This window comes from Astyanax mexicanus, unplaced genomic scaffold, assembly GCF_023375975.1.
Source record: "Astyanax mexicanus isolate ESR-SI-001 unplaced genomic scaffold, AstMex3_surface scaffold_31, whole genome shotgun sequence".
Lineage (NCBI taxonomy): Eukaryota > Metazoa > Chordata > Actinopteri > Characiformes > Acestrorhamphidae > Astyanax > Astyanax mexicanus.
Window position 1 is genome coordinate 5,303,717 of NW_026040041.1, and position 27,799 is coordinate 5,331,515.

A 27,799-nucleotide genomic window follows, 5' to 3' on the forward strand; every position below is an offset into this window, starting at 1 on the left:
AAAATATATATGCTTTTGAGTCCTTCTTTTCACAACAGGGTAACAGATTTTTTCTCTACACTTTCTGGAATCAGCCTGAAAAAAGCTTAAATATACTACTCAAACTTTAATATAAAAGCAACATTGATGAGGAAGACTTATTGCAAAACAAGTATTAAAAAAGTGATATCCTTAAATTCATCACTTCTGAGATCTATGCAAATGTTTCAACTTCGAAACACCATTTATTAAACACCCATTTTTAGAGACAGAGTTTAGTTCACACACTGTATGGTTTAACATTGTATCATAAATAATATATATATATATGCATTGCATTATGTATATATACATATATATATATATATATATATATATATATATATATATATATATATATGTATATATACATAATGCAATGCATATATATATTATTTATGATACAATGTTAAACCATACATATATATTTTATATATAAGATATATATATGATAAACCCCTGTATAATGCAGCATTAGAAAATCTCTTAACACTTAAAGATTCTGGGTGTGTCAGGTAATAGAATGAGTATGAAATTAATCTGTTCATATGGAACAACTGAGCAAAATTAGAGTTTATAAACCTTTGATCAATTTAACACTAAAGTTAAATCTTATTTTCTCAACAGAGTAAAGTCAGATGCTTCACTGCTGTAGAAATAATTTATAAAGCCTTTAAACTCGAGTTATACAGCTTTTAAATATGATCTGGTTGTAATTTCATTCAGCATCAGCTCACCAACCAATCAGATTACAGTAGCAGTAATGATAGCAGCTATACTACACAAAAAAACTAATTGTGAGTGTAAAATTATGATTATAATAAACTTTGATTATAAAATAAAGTTTATACATGTTTAATAATATTTATACAGAAAATGAATCTTATTTCCTCAAAACAGAACAATATTAAATGCTTCACTACTGTAGAAATTATTTTTAAAAACTCTTAAACTCCAGTTAAACAGCTTTTAAACATGATCTGGCTGTACTTTAATTCAGCATCAGCATCATCTCACTACATCAGGGGTCACCAACATGGTGCCCGCGGGCACCAGGTAGCCCGCAAGGACCTTATGAGTAGCCCGCAGACCTGGTCTAAAAATAGCATTTTTGTTGCTATTCTTTTTTTTTTTAAATCACAGTTGCATTGGTGTAATTTTAGATTATATTAGATTAATATTAGCTTAGAGATAGCCTATAGTTTATATATTATACAATATAATGTAATATAATATGTAATATTATATTAAAATATAATATAATATAATATAAAATGTAAACAATTGCAGAGATTTATAAAAATAGTGTTGCATATTGATATGTGTCTTCACATAGATGAATTTCATTAATTATTAATAATAACATATAATTAAAGGTAAATTGAGAAAAGTTGTAATTTCATGAGTGTGTATCAAACTGGTAGCCCTTCGCATTAATTGGTACCCAAGAAGTAGCTCTCAGGTTCAAAAAGGTTGGTGACCCCTGATCTACATGATCAGATTACAGTAGCAGAAATGCTAGCGTCTATAGTAAGTAAAACTCGTTTACTGTAGAAAAATATAAATATACAGGTACGTTTTCTTTCATTTCTGAGTGAAATACTTCATTATACTTTCTAAATATAAAAATATATTTCGGATAAATAGTTAGGTACTATTTTTAATTTGAGTTTTTAGCCGATTAGCTCCATTCACTCCTATTCATTTAGGTCTCACTCGCGGGCTCCCTCTAGCGGTTAGCGGTGGATTTGCGGTATAACGGGTCAGATACGGAGTGGGGAGTCTCTCTATACTCTACTATAAATAAAAAGGTAATTATATCCCATAATATGTTAGAAATTAGCTAAATCACTGTAACTAAGGTAATAACTCCCTGTATGTATTATAGTGACATTTGTGGAATTACAGTAAACCACAAATAATTTAACTTTTTCTATTTTACATTTTATGTTCTTCTGTTTATTATTAGATAAATCCATTTAAAGCTCAATTTACACACTAAATATATGATATATAATACTTTATATATTACTGGGTAGTGATTTTATCTGTGGTTTGGCTGTGAGATTGAGAAATACTTTAATGTTGAAAAACTGTCGCATCAGTTTCAACCAGTTGCAATGAAATGAATCAGTTCACTCCAGTTCAACCGACTCCTGCTCACTTAAAAGAACCGAATCATAGAATCGACTCGTTTCTGTGTTCGAGGCTAGAGGATCTCTTTCTCCCAGAGTTATCTATCCCGGATAAATGGTTTATTTCTGTGTTTATAATAATGAGAGAAGATGATGATGAGATCTATCACAGCTCTTCTGCTGTTCAGCTTTCTCCTGATCGTGACTGGAGGTGAGTTTTTAATCTGTTTTAGAGTTTATTTAACTTTTAACTTTAAGAGAGAGAGAGAGAGTTTACTTCACACAGACTGCAGCAGAGTTTCACATGACATCATAATAAATAAATACGTATATATATTTATTTATTTATTTATTTTATTTATTTATTTATTTATTTTGCTTATTTATCTATTATTTATATATATATTTGCACTGTTAGAATCACCAGCAGTGCAGAAATACAACTAGAGGATTTTGGGTGTGTCAGACACTAGAAAGCGCTCTACAGTGAGTCTGAAAAGAATCGGTTCATATGGAGAAACTGAGCAAAATCAGAGTTTATAAACGTTTAATCAGTTTTACTCTGAAAATTAATCTTATTTTCTCAACACAGAACAACACCAGCTGCTTCACTGCTGTAAAATAATTTATAAAGCTTTTAAACTTTAGTTATACAGCTTTTAACCCTTTCAGACCTAAATTATGTTCCAGTGATATAAAATATATATATATATAGTATGTAATGCACTGCACTCAAAAGTGAAGATTCAATTAATGAATAAATGAATATGTATTGTATTGCCCCCCCCTCCCACACAGTAAATTTTGCAGCTCTAAAACTTAAATGACAAAATGTTTTCAGAGATACAGCCTTAGTTATAAAGATACAGCACTGAGTGCTAGATAAAATTAACCCTTAAATTTCACTTAACTCCAACTTTAGCTTAGCCACAACTACCATTCCATTTAATGGCGTTAGCTTAGCATAGCTAGCATAGGTTCCAATTACATTCAATAGAGTTAGCTTAGCCTCGGCTACCGTTAAATTACATGGTGTTAGCCTAGAATCGTTTCCCATTACATTCAATGGCGTTAGCTTAGCCTCGCCTCACCTTACATTCAATAGAGTTAGCTTAGCCTCGGCTACCGTTAAATTGTATAGAGTTATCTTAGGATAGTTTCCCTTTACATTCAATGGCGTTAGCTTAGCCTCGGCTACCGTTAAATTACATAGCGTTAGCTTAGGATAGTTTCCCTTTACATTCAATGGCGTTAGCTTAGCTTGGGTTCCCATTACATTCAATGGCGTTAGCTTAGCCTCGGCTCCCCTTACATTCAATAGCCTTAGCTATTGAATAGCGTTAAATTTAAAGGCATTAGCTTAGCATAGGTTCCCATTACGTTTAATAGAGCTCTAAACACTAAACAGCAAGTAATCAAGTGAAACAGTATTGTAATATGCATGAATCATGTATGCTAACATGCTAACGTGGAAAATATGAACAAACTATTAAGTAACAAAACTATCGGGTGTAAAAGTTGAGACCTATAGTATTATACAAAGAACAAGAAAAAGTGGATTTTGTTGGAATGAGACCTTTAATGTCTTTTTATTCTGTATAACTATGTAATGATATTATATTCTTGTTCTTGTATTACATAAATTTTATACATGTTAAATAATGTTTAAACAGAAAATTAATCTTCTTTCCTCAACACAGAACAACATCAGATGCTTCACTGCTGCAGAAATTATTTTTAAAAAGCTTTTAAAATCCAGTTTTACAACTTTTAAATATGATCTGACTGTACCTTTATTCAGCATCAACTCTCTACATGATCAGATTACAGTAGCAGAAATGCTAGCATCTATATTACATAAAACCTGTTTAATGTAGGTAATATTTTTAATATGAGTTTTTAGCCGATTAGCTCCATTCACCCTGTTCATTTAGGACTCACTCTCAGTCTCTCTACAGTCTTTTTAACGGGAAGTTCTAGCACAAGGGACTTTTGTTCCAGTTTAACATTCTTAAGTCATGAGTAACTCAGTATCTTGGGAAGAATAAGGGAGGATGGTGGAAACACATTTGCTATGAAGAAAAAACTCATTCTATCCCCAAACATGTTTCGCTCTGATTCACTGTAGCTAAAGTAATGAATCCCTGTATGTATTATAGTGATTTACTATAAGATTTGTGGATTTTCTGTACTTTCTGTCGTTTCTGTACTTCTGTTTATTATTAGATTATTAAACTAGACAATTTTACTGGTACATTATATTACATGGTACTGATTTCTGTTGTGAGGAAAATACATGAAGAAAAACAATATATTTGAATGACATCATCAGTGCAATGTCTGGTTTAAATTAGGACATTACAATAACATAAAAAAAATGCTCTGCTCCCAATTCTGGAACTCCCTCCCTCCCGACACCCGTAACATCAATTCTCTTCCTCATTATTATTATTACTAGGGTTCAACCGGCATTTTGGCAGGCTGTATGTTGACCAATCAAGATGAAATTTGGCGTTATGTCCAGGTGGAGACATTGTAGTGACCTGCAAAGTGGTGAAACAATCTGGCCACTGGGGGCGCTGTTTAAAAAAACCTTCTATATGTCAATCATACTGTACTATTTTGACATCTATTTGGTTTTGCCATATTAAGTACAGTGGCTCTGACAAATGTGTCAATACAACTATGTTTAACAAATGCTTTGTTTATGTATTATTGCTAATTGTTTTAAAAAAGCTTAATTTAAACTAGTCTCTGAATATTTGACATATAACCTAAATGTTGGTCTTGTTGCACACTGTAGAGTCTGCAGGTAAATAGTCATCAAAAACAGTTGTGAAATAGTCACTTACAATAGTGTCCAGGCATCAAGCAATCTGTGCGTCCCTGGAATTTCTAACCTTATGTACAAAATCACTGTGATGAAGTGTAATTTAATTCAGATCTAGATTTAGAACAACTTTGTAATGACATGTCATGTCAGAACATTCACTCCTTGGTGTTAATATAAACTTGTTTGGTCAAAAACTTCAGCTTATTTTGAAAAGGTTAAAAGGTCAATCTGAACACCAAACTTAGTGAACATTCTGGTTGAAGTCTCCTGATCAAAAACCATAACATGTAGATGCCTTTTGATTAATTGTAACTCATTTAATGAATATCCTACAAACATCAATAGATTTGTATGTGAATTTAAGCACTGATCATGTTCAATGTCCTCTGCTCATCATTAATCACAGGTGAAAGACTTTTGAAAATCTCTAAATGTGACCGAGTGTTTCCAATTCTAGTAGGCACCATTGTGCCAGTTGGTGCTTGAACCCGCTTAATTGCCGCTTGCGCCTATATTTATTATTATTATTATTATTATTATTATTATTATTAAAGCTAGGTTTGTGTTTTCGCTTAAGCAGTTGAGATTAAGTTGACAGTAGACAGTGGTCTACAGTGGTCTAGAAAGGCCAAACATTTTTAAACTTACAGTCTAAAAGGGAATTTCAGTCAAGAAAAAGCTTCTTATCTGTGCAGTAAGTGTTTATTATCTCAGTAAAACACATTACAGCATTACAATAAATACTAACAGCAATTTTACAAAATGCAGTTACAGCTTTTACAGCCCTGTTTTCCTTAAAACAACAAAACATCTCCTAATCTCTCCTCCTCATCTGAGTTTAATAGTGTTTCATTTCTAGTTCTTGTCATATAAATCAACACCCGGTTTGGTACATTTTGGTGAATTTGAACATAATATACACATGCTGGCTGAGAAGCATCCAGGAGAAATCTGGAATCTCTACACTACACTGTTCTTCAGCTTCAGGCTCACAGGATAAAACATACTTACAGTTAAAAATAAGAAATTCCTTGTATCGTTTTAATGTATTAATGTTTATTTGCATCTGTTTAAATTATTTGTATATTATATATTTGCTTAGGTGTCTAAAACTTTTGCACAGTACTGTATACTGCTGAGTGTTTCAGAGTGTTTTCTACAACAGTTCATATATGAACATTAGCTATCCTAAACCCTGCTGGTATGTTCCCATAATAAACTGATTGTACAGCAGTACAGTTACTGTTATTATTGCTATTCGCTCTGCTCTCATCTCTGAGCTCGAGTTTAAATCTGACACAAACTAACCGGACATTCCAGCGAGACCAGATCTGGGGTCAGTGAAGCTGCAGGACATTTCTGAACAGGTGTTTTAACACCAACACACCAACACCAACACACCAACACGGAGTCTTGGGGCGAGGACCAGCAGACTGCGAGACAGCCCCATCCATCAGGCTGTGAGGATGCTGAACTCTCTTCCTGCTCTACCCCCCATCCCAATCCTGCCCCCAGCACACACTCACTCAGCATCCTGACCCCCCACTAATAAAGTACTGAAACTCTGCACTACAATGCACAAAGTACTGGTCCCTTCCAAACGGACTTGCACTACACAACACCTGCACTACTGATATACTTGCACTGTCAATACACACTTTAATTCCACTTAATTAAACTGTGAACTTTAAGGACTTACGAACCCATTCACTTTACCAGCCTTAAACTATATACCATATACCGTATTTGCACTACTGTTATTTACTATTTTTACTGTCATTCCATCTCAATCACCATCAATATTGCACTATTGTCTTACGTATGTTTATTGTGTCTTGCTGTATTGAACATATAGTGTCTCCCACTCTTTTATATTATAATTATATATCTATTTTTACTTATTTACTTATATTTATATATCTATTCCTCCCCCACACCACTGCACCTTGTTTTTGTCTCATGTATGTCTATTTGTGTCCCTGCTGTATTGTACTCATAGTGTCTCCCATTCTCTTTTATTATATCTATTATCTGTACTTGCTGTAAAATTGGGAAGGAGAGTAACGTAATTTCAATTCTCTGTATGTCCTGTACATATGCAGTACTGACAATAAAACTACTTGACTTGACTTGACAAGTACCAGAGCTACATAACAAACATAACTTAAATTCACCTTTAAACACACTGGCATGTACAATATCATAATGCACATATGGTTTATATCAATCACTGTAGTTGGTTTATTTCAAAATCCTAATCCGGAACAATCTCTCATGTGAACTAGAGTATGTGATATATAAAATGATGAGTTTCTTTGATTTTACCAAATTAAAAACCTCTGGAATATAATCAAGAGGAAGATGGATGATCACAAACCATCAAACCACCAAACTAAAAAGTTAAAGATAAAAGTTATCCAAAAGCAGTGTGTAAGACTGGTGGAGGAGAACATGATGCCAAGATGCATGAAAAACTGTGATTAAAAAACAGGATTATTCCACCAAATATTGATTTCTGAACTCTTAAAACTTTATGAATATGAACTTGTTTTATTTGCATTATTTGGGGTCTGAAAGCTGTGCATTTTTTTTGTTATTTCAGCCATTTCTTATTTTCTGCAAATAAAATGGAATTTGGGAGAAATGTTGTCTGTAGTTTATAGAATAAAACATTGTTAATTTTACTCAAACATAAACCTATAAATAGCAAACTGAGTACTTCAGGTGTTGAATACTGTTGGTCTGTTTACACAGTGGTTGTTTTTTTATCAAATAATTTAATCTGAAATAAATGAAAGCTTTATTTAATTGTTTATTTAAATTACTATCCTTTATATATTGGACATTCCTCAACACCCTGTCTTTTTCTTCTGTTTCTCTACAGGTAAACACTCTCTGTTATATCTCTACACCATGCAGTCTAAAAACTACGACTGCACTGCTGAAACTCTGCTGAACGACAGGCAGATAGATTTCTACAACAGCAGCTCAGATGAATCCAGAACTGCTAAACAGAACTGGCTGAAGATCATTTCAGAATCTGACTGGAAAACCAGCACTGAGAAACTGCAGTATGATGCACAGCTGTTAAATACACTTCTCGACATTCAGATGAGTGAGTCTGGACACAATCAGTCAGGTGAGAAACACTGTTTTTACTTATTTTTACTGAAATATCCTGTAATGATTTTGCTTTGTGTTTTATATAGAACTGTTTAAATGTTGTAGTTGAATAAAAAAAAAGCCTTTAAACTGATTAATTTTGATTGTTTAAGTGCTAAAGTAATTCAGTCAGGTACTGTACAAGTTATTGCAGTGACTCATTAAGAACAATAGAATTAGTTTTTAATGTGTTGCTTTTATATATGTAATTTATCTAGGTCGACTTTAGCACAAAGCCCATTAGAGGGTATATATACATATACAGTGGTGTGCAAAAGTATTCCCACCCTTTAAACTTTTTTTCTTTTTGTCACCTTAATGAAAATGCTTCATGGTTTACACAATTTTTATCAAATAAAAATCTGAAAAGCATGATGTGCAAAGAGAGCACTGATTAGATTGGCCATGTAACCATTTATTATTTTCATTCTACTTCACAGTTATGTGCTACTTTGTTTGAACAAGTTTGTGGTCTTATTTTTCTATCTGTTCTTCTGTTCTTCAGGTGTTCATGTTCTTCAGTGGAGGCACGGCTGTGAGGGTGAACAGAGTTCTGATGGATCTCTGACTGTATTAAACAGTATTAATGAATTCGGTTATGATGGAGAAGATCTGATTCAGTTTAACTGCACCTCTAAAACCTGGATAACCCCGGAGGAGAAGAAGAACAGAGAGAGGGAGGAGGAGAAGAACAGAGAGAGGGAGGAGGAGAAGAACAGAGAGAGGGAGGAGGAGAAGAACAGAGAGAGGGAGGAGGAGGAGAAGAACAGAGAGATGGAGGAGAAGGAGAACAGAGAGAGGGAGGAGAAGTGGAGTATCTTTAATGCTGTTAGGAAATGTGATCAGTGTGAGGAGATGCTGAAGATGTATTTAAAGTACAAAACTACTGACATCACACAGAGTAACAGTGAGTATCTGGATGCTTTTTATTATTATAGTTTTATCACCATTACTCTACTGTTCAAAGAGGAATCTGATTTAGATTCCTTCTTCTTCTTACTATTATTATTACTAAAATAAGATGAGATAAAATAAAATAATCCTTTATTAATCCTACAGCGGGGAAAATTGCAAAGTTGCTGCATCATAGAAGACAGAAGTGTCAGGAAATATAAAACAATATAATATATAAATATATATATATATACAAAGCATATAAGAAAACAATAACAATACTATAAAATATATATCTAGAAACATTAAGATTAATGGAAGCACAGTCCCCCAGTACGCATATCATGGTAAGCAGTGATCATTTTTTACTGCACAGAGGCTGACAGTAATAAACAGCAAATAAATAGTACATAAGAGCTGATATTGCACATATTGTCCATAAACACATTATTCCACATATGATAAATTTAGCTATTGCACATAGTACAGCACTAGAGCAGCAATAAGTAAATTGTTTTATTACACATAAACTAGTGAGAGATAGTCGAAAATGTACAGCAAAATCATCTGTATTTATTTAATAGATTTAGTTTACTGTTTGTTGAATTTATTTACTTTAATGTAGCAGTTTAAATAAAGGTACAAAATTATAAAGTAATAATAGAGATAGAGGTTAGAAAATCTTTACTATGTATATATATACTTTATTATGAATATATTATTAATATGGTGCAGGCATTACTGTATCATATTGTGGTGTAATTATAGTGATATGAACTGTTATATTTTTATCTGTTTGAAGGCTAAACTGAAATGTTGCTCCATTTCTCTCTTCAGCTCCACCTGCTGTTCATATTTTTGCAAAGAAATCTGTTAAAGACTCAGGAAAGCTGATCCTGACCTGCATGGCCACGGGATTCTACCCCAAAGACGTGAAGATGAGTCTGAGGAAGATCAGCACTTCATTTCCTGATCATCTGATCACATCTTCTGGAGTCAGACCCAATCACAATAGAACCTACCAGCTGAGGAAGAGTGTGAAGATACAGGAAGATGAGAAAGACCAGTACCACTGTTACGTGACTCACAGCTCCCTCATAGAACCAGTAATTAAAAAATTGGGTAAATATAATCAAACATTACTGACATATTATGCTAACATACTATTATAATTACATTACATTACATTACATTACATTAGGCAGACGCTTTTGTCCAAGCGACAATAATGAAGTACAAAAGTAATAGGAATTAAGATAAACCATTTTTAGATAGGGCTTAAAGGAGGTCGAAGGGAAATAAAGGGATAGAGAAGTGAAGGAGTGGAAGAAGGAAATGAGGTTAGAAGTAGTTAGTGTGTTAGAGGTGTTAGGAGAGTAAGTGCTCTTTGAAGAGATCTGTCTTCAGGAGTTTATTAAAGATAGTGAGAGATTCTCCTGATCTGGTAGTGGAAGGTAGTTAGTTAGAGGTGTTAGGAGAGTAAGAGCTCTTTGAAGAGCTCTGTCTTCAGGAGTTTATTAAAGATAGTGAGAGATTCTCCTGATCTGGTAGTAGAAGGTAGTTAGTTAGAGGTGTTAGGAGAATAAGTGCTCTTTGAAGAGCTCTGTCTTCAGGAGTTTATTAAAGATAGTGAGAGATTCTCCTGATCTGGTAGTAGAAGGTAGTTAGAGGTGTTAGGAGAGTAAGTGCTCTTTGAAGAGCTCTGTCTTCAGGAGTTTATTAAAGATAGTGAGAGATTCTCCTGATCTGGTAGTAGAAGGTAGTTAGTTAGAGGTGTTAGGAGAATAAGTGCTCTTTGAAGAGCTCTGTCTTCAGGAGTTTATTAAAGATAGTGAGAGATTCTCCTGATCTGGTAGTAGAAGGTAGTTAGAGGTGTTAGGAGAGTAAGTGCTCTTTGAAGAGCTCTGTCTTCAGGAGTTTATTAAAGATAGTGAGAGATTCTCCTGATCTGGTAGTGGAAGGTAGTTTGTTCCACCATTGGGGAACTCTGTATGAGAACAGTCTGGATTGTTTTGTGTGAATGCTTGTTTGGTAAAGCAAGGCGACGTTCATTGGAGGAGCGCAGCGGCCGGGAGGTAGCGTAAGCCTTCAGGAGTGAGTGCAGGTAGGAAGGAGCCTGTTCTATCATCACCTTGTAGGCGATTGTAAGAGTTTTGAATTTGATGCATCAACTGGTAGCCAATGGAGCTCAATGAGCAGCGGGGTGACATGTGCCCGTTTTGGCTGGTTGAAGACCAGACGTGCTGCTGCGTTCTGGATCATCTGGAGTGGTTGTACTACACAGGCCGGGAGGCCAGTTAGCAGGGCATTGCAGTAGTCGAGGCGTGAGATGACGACTGCTTGCACCAGGAGTTGGGTGGCCTGTTGCATCAGAAACGGTCGAATTTTCCTGTTGTTATAAAGTGCGAAGCGGCAGGATCGAGCAACTGAGGCCACATGTGATTAGGGCTGTCAACGTTAAAGCGTTAACGCACGCTGTTAATTTGGAATCAGTAACGCGTTACTATTTTTTTAACGCAAGTTAATTAAGGCACAAAATTTGACTCCTACTTCCGCTGGAATCTGCCCCCGCCCCGCCCAACACACTGATCTGTTTTCTGGCTGAACGACTGAACGGCGGAGCTCATACGGTGTCCAGCAGTAACAGTCCGGTTCAGACTTCCAGCTCTCTCTTTTCTCTCTCTCTAACTCATACACACGCGCGCACACATACACCCGCACTCCTGCACTGCACTGCTCCTCATCTCTGATCATTTTTAAATATTCAAATTAAATTCAAATTCAGAAATCCTCACAACCAATTTTACAGTTCAATTTATGCATCATGCATTCTCCAGCACTCTATGTTGATTTTATTTACCCTCAAACATACAAGTATATACTATTATTTTAATTGACACCACTAATATACATATAATTGCATTTTACATTTTTTTACATTCATTATTTTATTTACATTTAAATATTCACTATAATAATTTACATCTGAAGAAAAACAAATGTGATTAATCGCAGTTAATCACAGAATTTTGTTGTGATTAATCAGATTAAATTTGTTAATCGATTGACACCACTAAATATGATACATTTAACATACTGAGATTCTGTACATCACTCCCATTGTGATGCTGGTGGATACAGGTGTGTGTTAGCTTCTTAGAGTTGGGGGCATTACTATTGTTAGTAGGAGCCCTAAAGAGTGGGTGGGGTAATTAGCCTTTTATATTGGGTAGAAAATGGGATTAAAATAGAAATAAAATAATTATTTACAAAATGTATTTTTATAACAACAATATTTTAGGTACTATTAATAAAATATCATTATTTATTTACACCCTGATGTCCATTAAAATGATAATAAACCAATGATCTATTAATTACTTTTGGGTTTAACTAAACTAATAGGTAAGAGCCTCTCCATGGATAATAATTACTGCATGGGTGATTAATATGTTTCAGCTGCAACAAGTTAACATTTAACCCTAACTGATGCAGGGAGTAGCTTCTCATCGGTTAATTAAACAACCATGTGGAAAGACAGACTCATGCTGTGGTCTTGGAAAGGTGTTTATCTGTTTCAGAAGGGTCAAATTCTTGGTATGCATCAATAATGCAGGGAAAACATCTGAAGAGAAACTAAAACTACTAAAATCAGGTTAAGAACTGACCAACTCTTTATTATTAAACAGTGAAAGGACAGGGGGGATCATCATCTACCAGGAAGGAATGTGGTCAGAAAAAATATCCTAAATGATGGTGATCAGCGATCACTTAAACGTTTGGTGAAATCAGACAAATGGTATAAAAAAGCACTAAAACTTAGGGATATGTTGTTTAACGGTGAAAGTAAGAGCTTTACCACACTCACTCACACTGCAGTGAAGGGAACTAAAGGGATTAAAGAGACTAAACAGCTGTGATTAGTGCCTTTTAAGAAAAGCGCTTGTAAGAGCCTAAATTTAGTATATAATGTATATCTGTATATAATGTATATAATGTTTATCTGGTTGTTGGATTATTAGAAAGAATACCATATCTCAAGTTCATTATTATGTACAATTCATTTTTGAAGGATTTACAGTTCTTATGTTAATATATAGAATTTAAGGTATTTATATAGATCATTTATGTATTGTGGAAAGTTAGAATTAGAACAGAGTGGTTGCCTTGCTAGCTGTGGGTAATTGGACTCTACCATGAGAAAGGGGCTGTGGGAGGGGCTAAGAGTTCCAGAGGGAATCAGGAGAGGGAGGGGGATAGGGCAGTTGGTGAACAAGAAGGAGAAGATGGAGCCTTAAAGCCAAACAGTTTTTTGACCTCTCTCTCTTTCTTTCTTTGTTAAGTTCCCCTTTTTGGTTAACTTTGGAAGGACTTTGGAAGAATGTAAACCTAACTTGGAAGAAGTAAACTGTTCAACTTTAAACCCAATGGTTCTGTGGATTTCTTGTCGTATTTACTTTTTTTGTTTTTTGGTGGACTTAACCAAGGGGAGTGTGGTAGAGCATCAATGGAACCTACAGCGCTTATCAGTGAGAATAACCAGCTTTAAAAACAGCTTCAGTTTAATAAAGAGAGTAAAGATCAGACTCTGGATCAGTGGAAGAAGATCATGTGGAGATCTGAGTCGAGATTTATCCTGTTCCAGAGTGATGGAGCATCAGGGTGACTAGTGTAAAGTCACCAGTGTTTATGAGTAGAAGATCAGTTTATGACATCATCAGTCAGTTTTACTGGTGCTTTCTTTTTTGTGTGTGTGTGTTTTTTTTTAGAAAGAAGCCCTGTGAGCCTTACTATTGGAGCAGTTTCAGCCTCTGTGCTTATAATGGTGGTCCTGTTTTCTATGATTGCTCTGATTCTGATAAAGAAAAGAAAAAATTGTAAGTAGTTCTGCTTTATTGTAAGCCAGCTACACTACTTCCTGTGCTCCCTGTGATGTTAAATGATGTTTAGTACAGGATACATGACTGTAATTATGAGGCAGTGGATTAATACTGGAATATCCTCTGGTTTAACAGGTACAGGGAGTGATAGTGTATCACCTTCAGCCAGCAGTGACAGTGTGCTCAAAGGTAGGTGGGATTGTATTTCAGGATTCTGTGAAATACACATTTTATACATGACCAATATACAGTATCTCACAAAAGAACAAGATTACACCCCTCAAATTTCTGCAAATATGTGATTTTATTGTTTCATAGGAAATACCATAGAAATTAAACTTAAGGTTGTCAGTGTACAACTTGAATAGAAGTACTGATTTACTGTCCTCCATTAATATCTAAATATCTGCAACACAAGTGAGCAAACCTCTGCAGTGTGTACACACCGTCTTCCTGATAATTGCTTTAGCTAACTTTAATTAGAAACACGCTTCTGAGAGGAGGTGCTTTTTAAGGCGGGGGTGCAGATTTAAAATAAAAGTTTATTTTAAGACAATTTCTGCTTTTTCTGCGTTCACATTTTTTTTGGGGACAAATCCACCTATTTCTGTTCCACCCACCCCCCCGGTTCCTATACCAATGAATTTGTGTGTTGTTTAAAACAGGATGAATGAGTGTAAATGTAATTTGGTGTATTTATTCTGTAATATTCTGCAGATTCAGCAGACGTTGGAAGTCCTGCTTTAAGTCCACTCTGCAATGGAGATATTATACTAGTGCACTATACTAGTCCTGGTCCTGACTCCACCCTGCCCTGCCAACGTACACCTGATCTACCTATTAATCAGCCATGTCCTGTTAAACCTGTTCACATGATCGTCAAGTTTCTCAGTGGGTTTATTAAAGCAGGCATTTCTCTAGACTGTACTGTACAGGAGGGTGAAAAAGACCAGGACTGATGAAGACGGTGATAAACTCTCTACAGGTAGGTGGGAATTTATTTACCACTTCATGATACATCTCAGAGAAGTATTATGTATTATTATTTTAATTATATTATAATTATAATATTATTACCGTATTTTGCGGACTATAAGGTGCATAAAGCGACACTAGAAAGGATGCCTACATCGAAGTGAACAAGGGCGTCGCCATGTTTCCCTTCTAACCCTGCATTCACACTTCAAACCTGCGACCTCTCGCTTATAGTGGCAGCTATGAGCTATGAGCTATGCTGGACCACTCCCCATGGTGAATGTTTAGATACATGTATAGTACAGGTCATGACTATGTACATTGTAGATTCTCATTGAAGCATCAAAACTATGAATGAACACATGTGGAGTTTTATGTACTTAACAAAAAATGAGCTGAACCTCCACAGTCACCGGACCTGAACCCAATCCAGATGGTTTGGGGTGAGCTGGAGCACAGAGTGAAGAAGACAAAGGGGCAACAAGTGCTAATAAACACCTCTGGGAACTCCTTCCTTCCTTCAAGACTGTTGGAAAACTTTTTATTTCAGGTGGCCACCTCTTGAAGCTCAATGAGATAATGATGCCAAGAATGTGCAAAAGTAATCAGAGCAAAAGGGGGCTATTTTGAAGAAACTAGTTTTTAGTTATTTCACCTTTTTTTGTTAAGTACATAAAACTCCACTTGTGTTCATTTATAGTTTTGATGCCATCAGTGAGAATCTACAATGTAAATAGTCATTAAAATAAAGAAAACACATTGAAAAAGAGAAGGTGTGGCCTGTACTGTACTATATATATATATATATATATATATATATATATATATATATATATATATATATATATGCGAAAGAAGCCATTTCTCCAAGCACGCCACAAACAGAGTCGCCGGAGGTATGCAAAAGCGTTCTTGCAGATATGGCTTCTTTTGCATCACTCTCCCATACAGCTTCTCCTTGTGCAAAGTGCGCTGTATTGTTGACCGATGCACAGTGACACCATCTGCAGCAAGATGATGCTGCAGCTCTTTGGAGGTGGTCTGTGGATTGTCCTTGACTGTTCTCACCATTCTTCTTCTCTGCCTTTCTGATATTTTTCTTGGCCTGCCACTTCTGGGCTTAACAAGAGCTGTCCCTGTGCTCTTCCATTTCCTTACTCTGTTCCTCACAGTGGAAACTGACAGGTTAAATCTCTGAGACAACTTTTTATATCCTTCCCCTGAACAACTATGTTGAACAATCTTTGTTTTTAGATCATTTGAGAGTTGTTTTGATGAGCCCATGATGCCACTCTTCAGAGGAGATTCAAATAGGAGAACAACTTGCAATTGGCCACCTTAAATACCTTTTCTCATGATTGGATACACCTGGCTATGAAGTTCAAAGCTCAATGAGGCTACCAAACCAGTTTTGTGCTTCAGTAAGTCAGTAAAAAGTAGTTAGGAGTATTCAAATCAATAAAATGATAAGGGTGCCCATACTTTTGCACCGTCAAATTTTGGTTTAATGCATATTGTACATTTTCTGTTAGTACAATAAACCTCATTTCAATCCTGAAATATTACTGTGTCCATCAGTTATTAGATATATCAAACTGAAATGGCTGTTGCAAACACCCAAATATTTAGAACTAAAAATGATTAAGATTAATAGGGGTGCCCAAACTTTTTCATATGACTGTATATATTTTAGTAATCTAGATCAAATTACTGAGAAGTGAGAATGAGCTCATTTCATCTTATGGAAGATCTCTAAATACAGTATTAAAGATCTGTTCTGTTCTGTTCTTCTGCCAATCCACCTACAGTTCCTGCTATCAGTCCACCTGAAGGTCCTGTTACCCCAATCCACCTGAAGATCCTGCTATTAGTTCACCTGAAGATCCTGCTGCCAAATAACAGCCACCCAATGGATAAGATGTACTATTAACCACACAGTCCAAACTGTAGTTTACTCTTACAGACCGTTCCACACCACTACTGAAAGTCTGTGCTTTTTGAAGCTGAAACTAGTTTTAATCACTCAGTGTTAGAGCATGGTGTTATTAAAGACAGTGTTGTGGGTTTGGTACTTGCGTTTACTAAGCTGCCAGTATTGGGCTTTAAGCACTGAAATTTCTGTGTTGTGAATCAAAAACCTGGAATTATACAAACTGGAATCCAGTAAAGAGGTCTAGTGTTGAGCTCTTTAATCTTGCCTTGCCGTGTGTAATGTGTGTAAATTGTATTCATTTGTGTGTAATGTGTGTAAATTGTATTAATTTGTGTGTAATGTGTGTAAATATTATTATTAATATATATATTTTTTTTATAATTTTATTTCTAATTTTTCCCATTTTCTCCCCAATTTACACGGCCAATTACCCAACCCACTCATTAGGACTCCACCTATCACTAGTGATACCTCAACACTCCAGGAGGGTGAAGACTAGCACATGCTTCCTCCGATACATGTGAAGTCAGCCACCGCTTCTCTTCTTTTCTCTCGGCTCCGGTACATCAGCTCACAGACGCCCTGTGCTGCAGACATCACCATAGGAGTGATGTGGGGAAAGAGCGCCATCTACCCACCCAGAGGGAGCAGGGCCAATTTTGCTCCCTCTAACGCTGGCAGCTTGATGGCAAAGCTGCATGAGCTGGGGTTCGAACCGGCGACCTCCTGCTCATAGTGGCAGCGCTTTAGACCGCTGGACCACTCGGCGCCCAATTATTAATATTTTTAAAGTCTGGATTTTGCTGTGCAATATGAATGTGTAAGAAGGCAACCTATACCGCCAGTCTCCAGCAAAGTGGCAGAGCTGGTTGGTCTGGGACAAAAGACTCAGTATGCCCTGCTGACTAGGCTCAGCTGTGTGACACAGTATAAAGACCTAGTGAAACCTCAGTTCTCTGTCGCCCCTTTGTAGAGGAGTGACCAGTAACAGCTGGCGACAAGACACGACAAGATAAAGGGCACAGAAAAGAAAGTAAAACCAGGCAACAAAGACCACAAAAGCCAAACAGACAAATTCAAAACTCCACGTTAAAGAACCTGTCTGTGACAGCTCTGTTTTTCACTTTTTTGGGGCAAGTTTTCTTTGCTCTTATTTTAAGGTGCCCTTTTAAAGTGTCATTTCAGTGCCCAACTCACCCAGCTCCAGTGGTGCCTTGGTATCAAACTGGCTCACAATCCCTGTGGGTGGGAGTTCAACCTTGTGTGCTTTTATTATATAAATTAATAAATTTATACATCTAAAAAAAACCTATGCTTTTGAGTCCTCCTTTCCACAACAGGGTAACAGATTGATTCTCTACATTTTCTGGAATCAGTGTGAAAAAAGCTTAAATATAATACTCAAACTGTAATATAAATGCAGCATTGATGAGGAAGACTTATTGCAAAACAAGTATTAAAAAAGTGATATTCTTAAATTCATCACTTCTGAGATCTTCGAATCACTATTTTTTAGAGACAGAGTTTAGTTCACACACTGTATGGTTTAACATGATATCATAACAAATAAATATATGCACTGCATTTTATATATATATATATAATTCAGCGTTACAAAATCTCTTAACAGTGCATTACCACTTACATATTCTGGGTGTGTCAGGTAATAAGATTTTAAAATTTTACACTAAAATTGAATCTTATTTTCTCAACAAAGAACAACATAAAATGATTCACTGCTGCAGAAATAATGTAAAGCTTTTAAACTCCAGTTAAACAGCTTTTAAATATGATCTGGCTGTACTTTAATTCAGCATCAGCATCATCTCACTATATGTTCAGATTACAGTAGCAGAAATGCTAGCGTCTATAGTAAGTAAAACTCGTTTACTGTAGAAAAATATAAATATACAGGTACGTTTTCTTTCATTTCTGAGTGAAATACTTTATTATACTTTCTAAATATTAAAATATATTTCGGATAAATAGTTAGGTACTATTTTTAATTTGTGTTTTAGCCGATTAGCTCCATTCACTCCTATTCATTTAGGACTCACTCGCGGGCTCCCTCTAGCGGTTAGCGGTGGATTTGCGGTATAACGGGTCAGATACGGAGTGGGGAGTCTCTCTATACTCTACTATAAATAAAAAGGTAATTATATCCCATAATATGTTAGAAATTAGCTAAATCACTGTAACTAAGGTAATAAATCCCTGTATGTATTACAGTGACTTATAATAACATTTGTGGAATTACAGTAAACCACAAATAATTTAACTTTTTCTATTTTACATTTTATGTTCTTCTGTTTATTATTAGATAAATCCATTTAAAGCTCAATTTACACACTAAATATATGATATATAATACTTTATATATTACTGGGTAGTGATTTATCTGTGGTTTGGCTGTGAGATTGAGAAATACTTTAATGTTGAAAAACTGTCGCATCAGTTTCAACCAGTTGCAATGAAATGAATCAGTTCACTCCAGTTCAACCGACTCCTGCTCACTTAAAAGAGCCGAATCATAGAATCGACTCGTTTCTGTGTTCAAGGCTAGAGGATCTCTTTCTCCCAGAGTTATCTATCCCGGATAAATGGTTTATTTCTGTGTTTATAATAATGCGAGAAGATGATGATGAGATCTATCACAGCTCTTCTGCTGTTCAGCTTTCTCCTGATCGTGACTGGAGGTGAGTTTTAATCTGTTTTAGAGTTTATTTAACTTTTAACTTTCAGAGAGAGACAGAGAGTTTACTTTACACAGACTGTAGCATTTTACTTGACATCATGATAAATAAATACGTGTATATATATGCTTATTTATTTATTATTTATATATATTTGCACTGTTATAATCACCAACAGTGCAGAAATACCACTAGAGAATTTTGGGTGTGTCAGACACTAGAAAGCGCTCTACAGTGAGTCTGAAAAGAATCGGTTCATATGGAGAAACTGAGCAAAATCAGAGTTTATAAACGTTTAATCAGTTTTACTCTGAAAATTAATCTTATTTCCTCAACACAGAACAACATCAGCTGTTTTACTGCTGCAGAAATTATTATAAAAATCTGTTAAACTCCAGTTAAACAGCTTTTAACCCTTTCAGACCTGAATTATATTCCAGTGATGGAAAAAAAAGAAATATATATATATATATATATATATATATATATATATATATATATATATATATATATAATGTATGTAATGTACTCAAAAATGAATATCCAATTAATAAATAAATACAATTAATATGTACTTTTTGCCTTGTGAGCTTCTCTGGTGTTTTTTTTAGCCCTGCTTTAGTTCGCTGAATGAGTGGTCTCTGAAGAAAGACAGGTTTTGGCTCTTTCTCATGAATATTCATAAATACAAATATATCGCCTCTGATCGGCTAACAGCACTGCAGCAGAGACCGCCTACCTGCTGCCTTCCCCCCCACCCCACAATAAAATTTTACAGCTCTAAAAATGTTTTCAGAGACACAGCTTTAGTTATAAAGATACAGTACTGAGTGCTAGATAAAGTTAACCCATAATTTAGCTTAGGTTCCCATTACATTTTACAGCATTAGCTTAGATTACATTCAATAGAGTTAACTTAGCCTCGGCTACCGTTAAATTGTATGGCGTTAGCTTAGGATAGTTTTTCTTTATATTCAATGGCGTTAGCTTAGCCTTGGCTCCATTTACATTTAAAGGCGTTAGCTTAGCATAGGTTCCCATTACATTTAATAGATTCAGCTCTAGAGTTAGCTCTGGAAGACACACAAAACACTAAGTAAAGAGCAAGTAATCAAGTGAATGTGGATTTTGGAAGATAAGATCTTTAACGTCTTTTTATTCTGTGTAACTTTTGCAGTGCAAAGCGCAGGGCTAAATTACTGTTGGATTGGCTGATAAATGTCTATTCTGATGGACAATAGGTCTCAATCTGTGTTAAGTTAAGTGCAAGTATACATAATGTCATTTGCAGTGACCACCAACTAATCAGATCACAGTAGCAGTAATGATAGCATCTATACTACGCAAACCTGGGTTATAAAATTTAAGTTTATACATGTTTAATAATGTTTAAACAAAAAATTATTCTTATTTCCTCAACACAAAACAACATCAGAAATTATTTAAAAAAAGCTTTTAAAATCCAGTTTTACAGCTTTTAAATATGATCTGGCTGTACCTTTATTCAGCATCAACTCTCTACATGATCAGATTACAGTAGCAGAAATGCTAGCATCTATATTACATAAAACCTGTTTAATGTAGAAAAATATAATATAAAGGTACGTTTTATTTAATTGTTTAGTGAAATACATTATTATACTGTCTAAAATTAAAGTAATATTTTGGATGAGAAGTTAGTTACTATTTTTAATTTGTGTTTTTAGCTGATTAGCTCCATTCAGCCCCATTCATTTAGGACTTACTCTCAGTCTCTCTACAGTCTCAAAGAGCAGCAACTTCTCCCACAGAGATGGGAGAGATGGGGGAAGTCTGTTCCAGTTAGACATTCTTAAGTCATGAGTAACTCAGTATTATGGGAAGAATAAGGGAGGATGGTGAAAACACATCTGCTATGAACAAAAAGCTCATTCTATCCCCAAACACTAGGGGTATTTCATCAGAATTCAGTTTGGTCCATTTAGAGAAAATGTGGCCAGGCCAAGGTCAAGACGGTCGCCATTTTTAACTTGTGTTATGATTCAGTATTATATACTGTATACTGAAGAAGCCTATAGTAGTTATGTCAGTGTTTTATGTCATCAACAAATGACAAACTACATATACTAGTATATTCCAACAATATGTATTGTTTTAAATAGGTCTGTCACAATAATTACATTATCAACCTATCATAGAATAAATGGAAACACCCTGAACTCATTGAGTCTAATAATGTGAATCTGTATATTAACTTTGTTTCAAAATGCTATATTTATTCTATTTAATTTTATTTATATTAGATTTGCAACTGCCTGTCATGATAATTACATGAATGACAAATCATAAAATATATGGAGAAATGTTTGCTGAACTAGGCCAAAATATCAGCTTTGTTTAAAAACAGCATTTTTATATTATTTAATATTATTACTGTATCAGACTTTATTATGTTGTGGGTAAAACTGATGGAGGAAGTTGTTAATGCTTTATATGTCTCCTGAGGGCTATTGTCTCGGTTGTTTCTCTTTAATTCCTCCAAGTAACACTAGTATGTTTTATAAATGTAGTATTTTAATTTCTTTTTCTGGTGCGCACCATATGTATTCTCATCTTTTCTCGCTTTATTCTCCGACTTCTTATCGCCTGCTTCTCCTGTGTGGCTCCGCCCTCTCGCATCTACACAGGTCTGATTGGCAGAGGAGAGCGTTTGATCTTACAGCACACGTGATTGGTCTGTGGGTTTACTGCGCTGTAAAGCACGTAAACCATAAAGACAATAAACGTTCCTCTGCTTTAAATGAACGCTGTCAGAATTAAATCCTTCTCAGTAGTTTATCGATTTGGCAGCAATTTTACAAAAAGCTAAAAGTTTTCCTTAAAACAACACCTCCTAATCTCTTCTCCTTATCTGAGTTTAATAGAGTTATTTCTCATCATATTAATCAACACCCGGTTTGGTACATTTTGGTAAATGTGAACATAATAAACACACGCTGGCTGAGGAGCATCCAGGAGAAATCTGGAATCTCTACACTTTGTTCTTCAGCTTGTTTCACAGGATAAATCATACTTAGTTAAAAATGAGAATTCCTTGTTACGTTTTAATGTATTTATGTTTATTTTCATCTGTTTAAATCATATGTGGTGCTTTTATGTAAAAACACTCATATCGCTGAGATAAATGGATTAGTGTCATTTGCTTAGGTGTCTAAAACTTTTGCACAGTATTGTATACTGCTGAGTGTTTCAGAATGTTTTCTAACAACAGTTCATATATGAACATTAGTTATCCTAAACCCTGCTGGTATGTTCCCATAATAAACTGATTGTACAGCAGTACAGTTAATGTTATTATTGCTATTCGCTCTGCTCTCATCTCTGAGCTCGAGTTTAAATCTGGCACAAACTAACCGCACATTCCAGCGAGACCAGATCTGAAGCTGCAGGACATTTCTGAACAGTGTTTTAACACCAACACAAGTACCAGAGCTACATAACAAACATAACTTAAATTCACCTTTAAACACACTGGCATGTACAATATCATAATGCACATATGGTTCATATCAAAATCTTAACCAAGAACAATCTCTCATATGAATTAGAGCAGGTTTGGAGAGATAATCCGATTAAGTCCCAAACCTTAAAAAAAAAACATATAACAGGACATTTTAATAAAAGCTGATATGCAGTTTGTATGATTTGTAAATATAATTTCTCTACTGGTGGAATGGGTGCTAATCTGGGAGCTAGATAGTTCTTTTATTTTGTGTTGCCCTGTCACTAATCTTAGATTGAATAACACACAAGAAAAAAAACTAAATTCTCAGTAAAAACACATGAAAACATTAAAAACTTTGAGTGTGTAGCACCCCAGGTAGCACATATCAATCAGAAGAACCTAGACTGAAAGTGATTTTACCACAACTTGGTAAAGTAAGAGAGTGGGGTTGTATTTTGGTCACATTAATTGGTCAACAATCCAAATCCATTCAGACAGCAAACCCAGTCCAATCCCTGGTGCTAAAGCTGGTCGCAACCAGTTGTGTAGTGAAAACAGATCAAAAATATGAAAAAATTGAAACTTTTCACTTTTCTCAGAAAAAGATAAAATAAAGTAATTTACTTTTTTTGCTGTTGATGTTTTGTTTTGGCTTTCTAATATAATTGTGTTAGACTGTTTGTTTGGTTGTTGGTTGTTTGAATGTTTAACAACCAATTTTTTTTCTACAAAAATATTTTATATTTAATATATTTAATATTTTTAATTAAATCCCACTGTGAATATCTTAAAGTAATTCTTTTGTTTTATGTTTAGGTGTCCATTATTAGAGTTAAAAAAAATGCAATTAATTGTGATTAATCACAACAAATTGTGAGATTCATTTATTAGTGAGATTAGTTATTTTATGTATTGCACCAGGAGTGAAATAAAGTTATCCAAAAGCAGTATGTAAGACTGGTGGAGGAGAACATGATGCCAAAATGCATGAAAACTGTGATTAAAACCAGGATTATTCCACCAAATATTGATTTCTGAACTCTTAAAACTTGTTTTCTTTACATTAATTGAGGTCTGAAATTTCAGCCATATACCTATAAATAGCAAAATGAGTACTTCAGGTGTTAAATACGGTTGCTCTGTTTACACAAATGAAAGCTTTATTTAAGTGTTTATTTAAGTTACTATCCTTTATATATTGGACGTTCCTCAACACCCTGTCTTTTTCTTCTGATTTCTACAGATAAACACTCTCTGTTATATCTCTACACCATGCAGTCTAAAACCTCTTCTTCTCATCTCTACGACTGCACTGCTGAAACTCTGCTGAACTACACACAGATAGATTTCTACAACAGCAGCTCAGATAAACCCAGAACTGCTAAACAGAACTGGCTGAACAACATTTCAGAATCTGACTGGATAATCAGCACTGAGAAACTGCAGTATGACAGACAACTGTTAATTATGCTCCTCTACATTCATATGAGTGAGTCTGGACACTCTCAGTCAGGTAAGAAACACTGTTTTTGCTTATTTTCCGCTTAAATATTGTATAATAACACAAAGTAGCACATATTTGTGAAGTGGAAGGAAAATAATAAATGGTTTTCACAATTTTTATGTGCAAAAGTATTTACTCTGAACCCCCTAAATAAAATCCAGTAAAATTATTTCACAGCCTTCAGAAATCTAAACTTAATGAGTTAATAGAGTTAATCCAGCTGTGTGTAATTTAGTCTCAGTATAAATACAGCTGTTCTGTGAAAGTCTCAGTGGTTTATTAGTGAACACTAGTGAACAAACAGCATCATGAAAACTTAAGGAACTCAGAGATAGTGGTTGTAATTTTCTGTCTGTTCTTCAGGTGTTCATGTTCTTCAGTGGAGGCACGGCTGTGAGGGTGAACAGAGTTCTGATGGATCTCTGACTGTATTAAACAGTATTAATGAATTCGGTTATGATGGAGAAGATCTGATTCAGTTTAACTGCACCTCTAAATCCTGGATAACCCCGGAGGAGAAGAAGAACAGAGAGAGGGAGGAGAAGAAGAACAGAGAGAGGGAGGAGGAGAAGAACAGAGAGAGGGAGGAGAAGAAGAACAGAGAGAGGGAGGAGACGTGGAATAAAATCTTTAATGCTGTTAGGAAATGTGATCAGTGTGAGGAGATGCTGAAGATGTATTTACACTACAAAACTACTGACATCACACAGAGTAACAGTGAGTATCTGGATGCTTTTTATTAGTTTTATCACCATTACTCTACTGTTCAAAGAGCAATCTGATTTAGATTCCTTCTTCTTCTTCTTACTATTATTATTACTAAAATAAGATGAGATAAAATAAAATAATCCTTTATTAATTCTACAGTGGGGAAAATTGCAAAGTTGCTGCATCATAGAGGACAGAAGTGTCAGGAAATATAAAACAATATAATAATTTGTTGAGTGATATGAACTGTTATATTTTTATCTGTTTGAAGGCTAAACTGAAATGTTGCTCCATTTCTCTCTTTAGCTCCACCTGATGTTCATATATTTGCAATGAAATCTGTAAAAGACTCAGGAAAGCGGATCCTGACCTGCATGGCCACGGGATTCTACCCCAAAGACGTGAAGATGAGTCTGAGGAAGTTCACCACTGAAATTCCTGATCATCTGATCACATCTTCTGGAGTCAGACCCAATGATGATGAAACCTACCAGCTGAGGAAGAGTGTGGAGATACAGGAAGATGATGAAGACCAGTACCACTGTTACGTGTCTCACAGAACCCTCACAGAAACATTAATTAAACAAGGGGGTAAATATAATCCTACATCATTGACATATTATTATAATATGATCCTTTAAACATACAGAACTTCTGTACATTACAGTGCAGTAAAATAAGCAGATGATTAAAGATGTCCTGTGTTGATGATGAGGACCCTTCTAATGAGGATGGGGACAGTAGGTGGCGCTCTCATCCCTCATCACTCCCATTGTGATGCTGGTGATACAGGTGTCTATAGCTCCTTAGAGTTGGGGGCATTAATAGTGTTAGTACGAGCCCTAAAGAGTGGGTGGGGTAATTAGCCTTTTATATTGGGTAAAAAAGGGGTTTAAAATAGGAATAAAATAATTATTTATAAAATGTATTTTTATAACAAGACTCAGGTAGACTATTTTAGGTACTATTAATAAAATATCATTTTTTATTTACACACTGATGTCCATTAAAATGATAATAAACACAAAACAACAATAACCAAGTATCTATTAATTACTTTTTCACGGACAAAGTTTGGGTTTAAGTTTATTAGTAACCTTTTCCTAGTTAAAAAAAAAGTAGATTAAAGTATATTAAGCATTATTATGCTATAGTGCACTAAAGTGATCTTATAGCCACATTATTATTAATCAGTATATTTAAAGAGTGATAAAATGGATCAACTTTTCTTTGTACTTATTTAAAAAAAATAGTAGAAAAATCTTAAGTAAATTGTGCTAAGTGTAATTAACTGTACTAAAATGACACTGTTTTAAATATAAGTAACGTTTAAACTACTTCATGTATTTAACCCCATGTTTTCTTACAGTAAAATAATACATTTAATAATGAGTATTACAACTGTATCACTAAGTATTATACACCAGGTATATTAAAAATGTGATGTTCCATATATGTGATCTATTTACATTAGAGTACAAATATACTTCTTGTTCCTGTCTTTTGTAAGTAGCACACTTCTATTATACTTCATTGGATATAAAGATATATTTTAATATACTGTCCTACAATTTTTATCCTGTTACAAATATACTTAAAATTTTATAAATGTAGTAATTTAATTTATTTTCTAAAAAGTTACATGATACATTGTATTTTAAGTGAACTACTGTAACTAAAATGTACAAAAGTATATTTGGAAATAAGTACTGTAGAAGTATATTGTATTACATTAAACTAAAAGTGTACTTCATAGTAGTTCATTTATTTAAACACACTATATTTACAGCATACTTAGACATTTCTCAATATGTTTTAAGTATAATTAAGTATATATTTTTCAGGGTTTTAAGTTGAAGTATAATTTAAAAATTTGCTTCACTAATTAGTTTTCTTTTACTATGGTGAATCTGTATGTTCTATAATATATATGTAACATATTCAGCATTATTATATACACCACCTAGATTTAACTAAGCAAATAGGTAAGAGCCTCCCATTGGATAATAATTACTGCATGGGTGATTAATATGTTTCAGCTGCAACAAGTTTAAATTTAACCCTAACTGATGCAGGGAGTAGCTTCTCATTAGTTCATTAAACAATCATGTGGAAAGACAGACTCATCCTGTAGTTGTGGAAAGGTGTTAAGATAAAAATCAGGTTAAGAACTGTTTATCGCATTATTATTAAACAATGGAAGGACAGTGGGGGATGATCATCTTCCAGGAAGGAATGTGATTGGAAAAAAATCTTGAATGATGGAGATCTGCGATCACTTAAACGCTTGATAAAAAGTGGTAGAAAAACAGCACTAGAACTAAGAGTTGTTTAATATGTTGTTTAATTGTGAAAGTAAGAGCTTTACCATGTGAAGATCTGATGAGTCGAGATGTATCCTGTTCCAGAGTGATGGAGCATCAGTCTAAAGTCACCAGTGTGTATGAGTAGAAGATCAGTATATGATATCATCAGTCAGTTTTACTGGTGCTTTCTTTTTATTGTGTGTTTTCTTATAGAGAGAGGCCCTGAGGCCCTTATTATTGGAGCATTTTTGGTCTCTGTGCTTATAATGGTGGT

General features: G+C 34.7%; 2 protein-coding genes across 2 annotated transcripts; both read left to right on the forward strand.

Annotated features, from left to right (window-relative positions):
* The first annotated feature begins 8,938 nt into the window (after window positions 1–8,938).
* LOC125788857 (MHC class I polypeptide-related sequence A-like) lies at window positions 8,939–13,826 on the forward strand. The gene is made up of 3 exons (XM_049472734.1): window positions 8,939–9,055; window positions 9,880–10,148; window positions 13,812–13,826. The coding sequence occupies exons 1-3, from the start codon at window positions 9,004–9,006 to the stop codon at window positions 13,824–13,826; spliced, it is 336 nt and encodes a 111-aa protein (XP_049328691.1). The 5' UTR covers window positions 8,939–9,003.
* Window positions 13,827–19,387: 5,561 nt separating this feature from the next.
* LOC111188435 (zinc-alpha-2-glycoprotein-like) lies at window positions 19,388–27,670 on the forward strand. Its single transcript, XM_049472735.1, has 5 exons — window positions 19,388–19,526; window positions 24,251–24,520; window positions 24,875–25,228; window positions 25,526–25,810; window positions 27,597–27,670. The coding sequence occupies exons 1-5, from the start codon at window positions 19,466–19,468 to the stop codon at window positions 27,668–27,670; spliced, it is 1,044 nt and encodes a 347-aa protein (XP_049328692.1). The 5' UTR covers window positions 19,388–19,465.
* The last annotated feature ends 129 nt before the right edge of the window (window positions 27,671–27,799 follow it).

Bases quoted from the DNA above. Each gene is read 5' to 3' on its own strand.
- LOC125788857 (XM_049472734.1), top strand. From the start codon at position 9,004: ATGCTGAAGATGTATTTAAAGTACAAAACTACTGACATCACACAGAGT. The intron at 9,056-9,879 runs GTGAGTATCTGG...TTCTCTCTTCAG, and splicing joins TGACATCACACAGAGTAACA to CTCCACCTGCTGTTCATATT.
- LOC111188435 (XM_049472735.1), top strand. From the start codon at position 19,466: ATGATGATGAGATCTATCACAGCTCTTCTGCTGTTCAGCTTTCTCCTG. The intron at 25,229-25,525 runs GTGAGTATCTGG...TTCTCTCTTTAG, and splicing joins TGACATCACACAGAGTAACA to CTCCACCTGATGTTCATATA. The intron at 25,811-27,596 runs GTAAATATAATC...TACCATGTGAAG, and splicing joins AACATTAATTAAACAAGGGG to ATCTGATGAGTCGAGATGTA.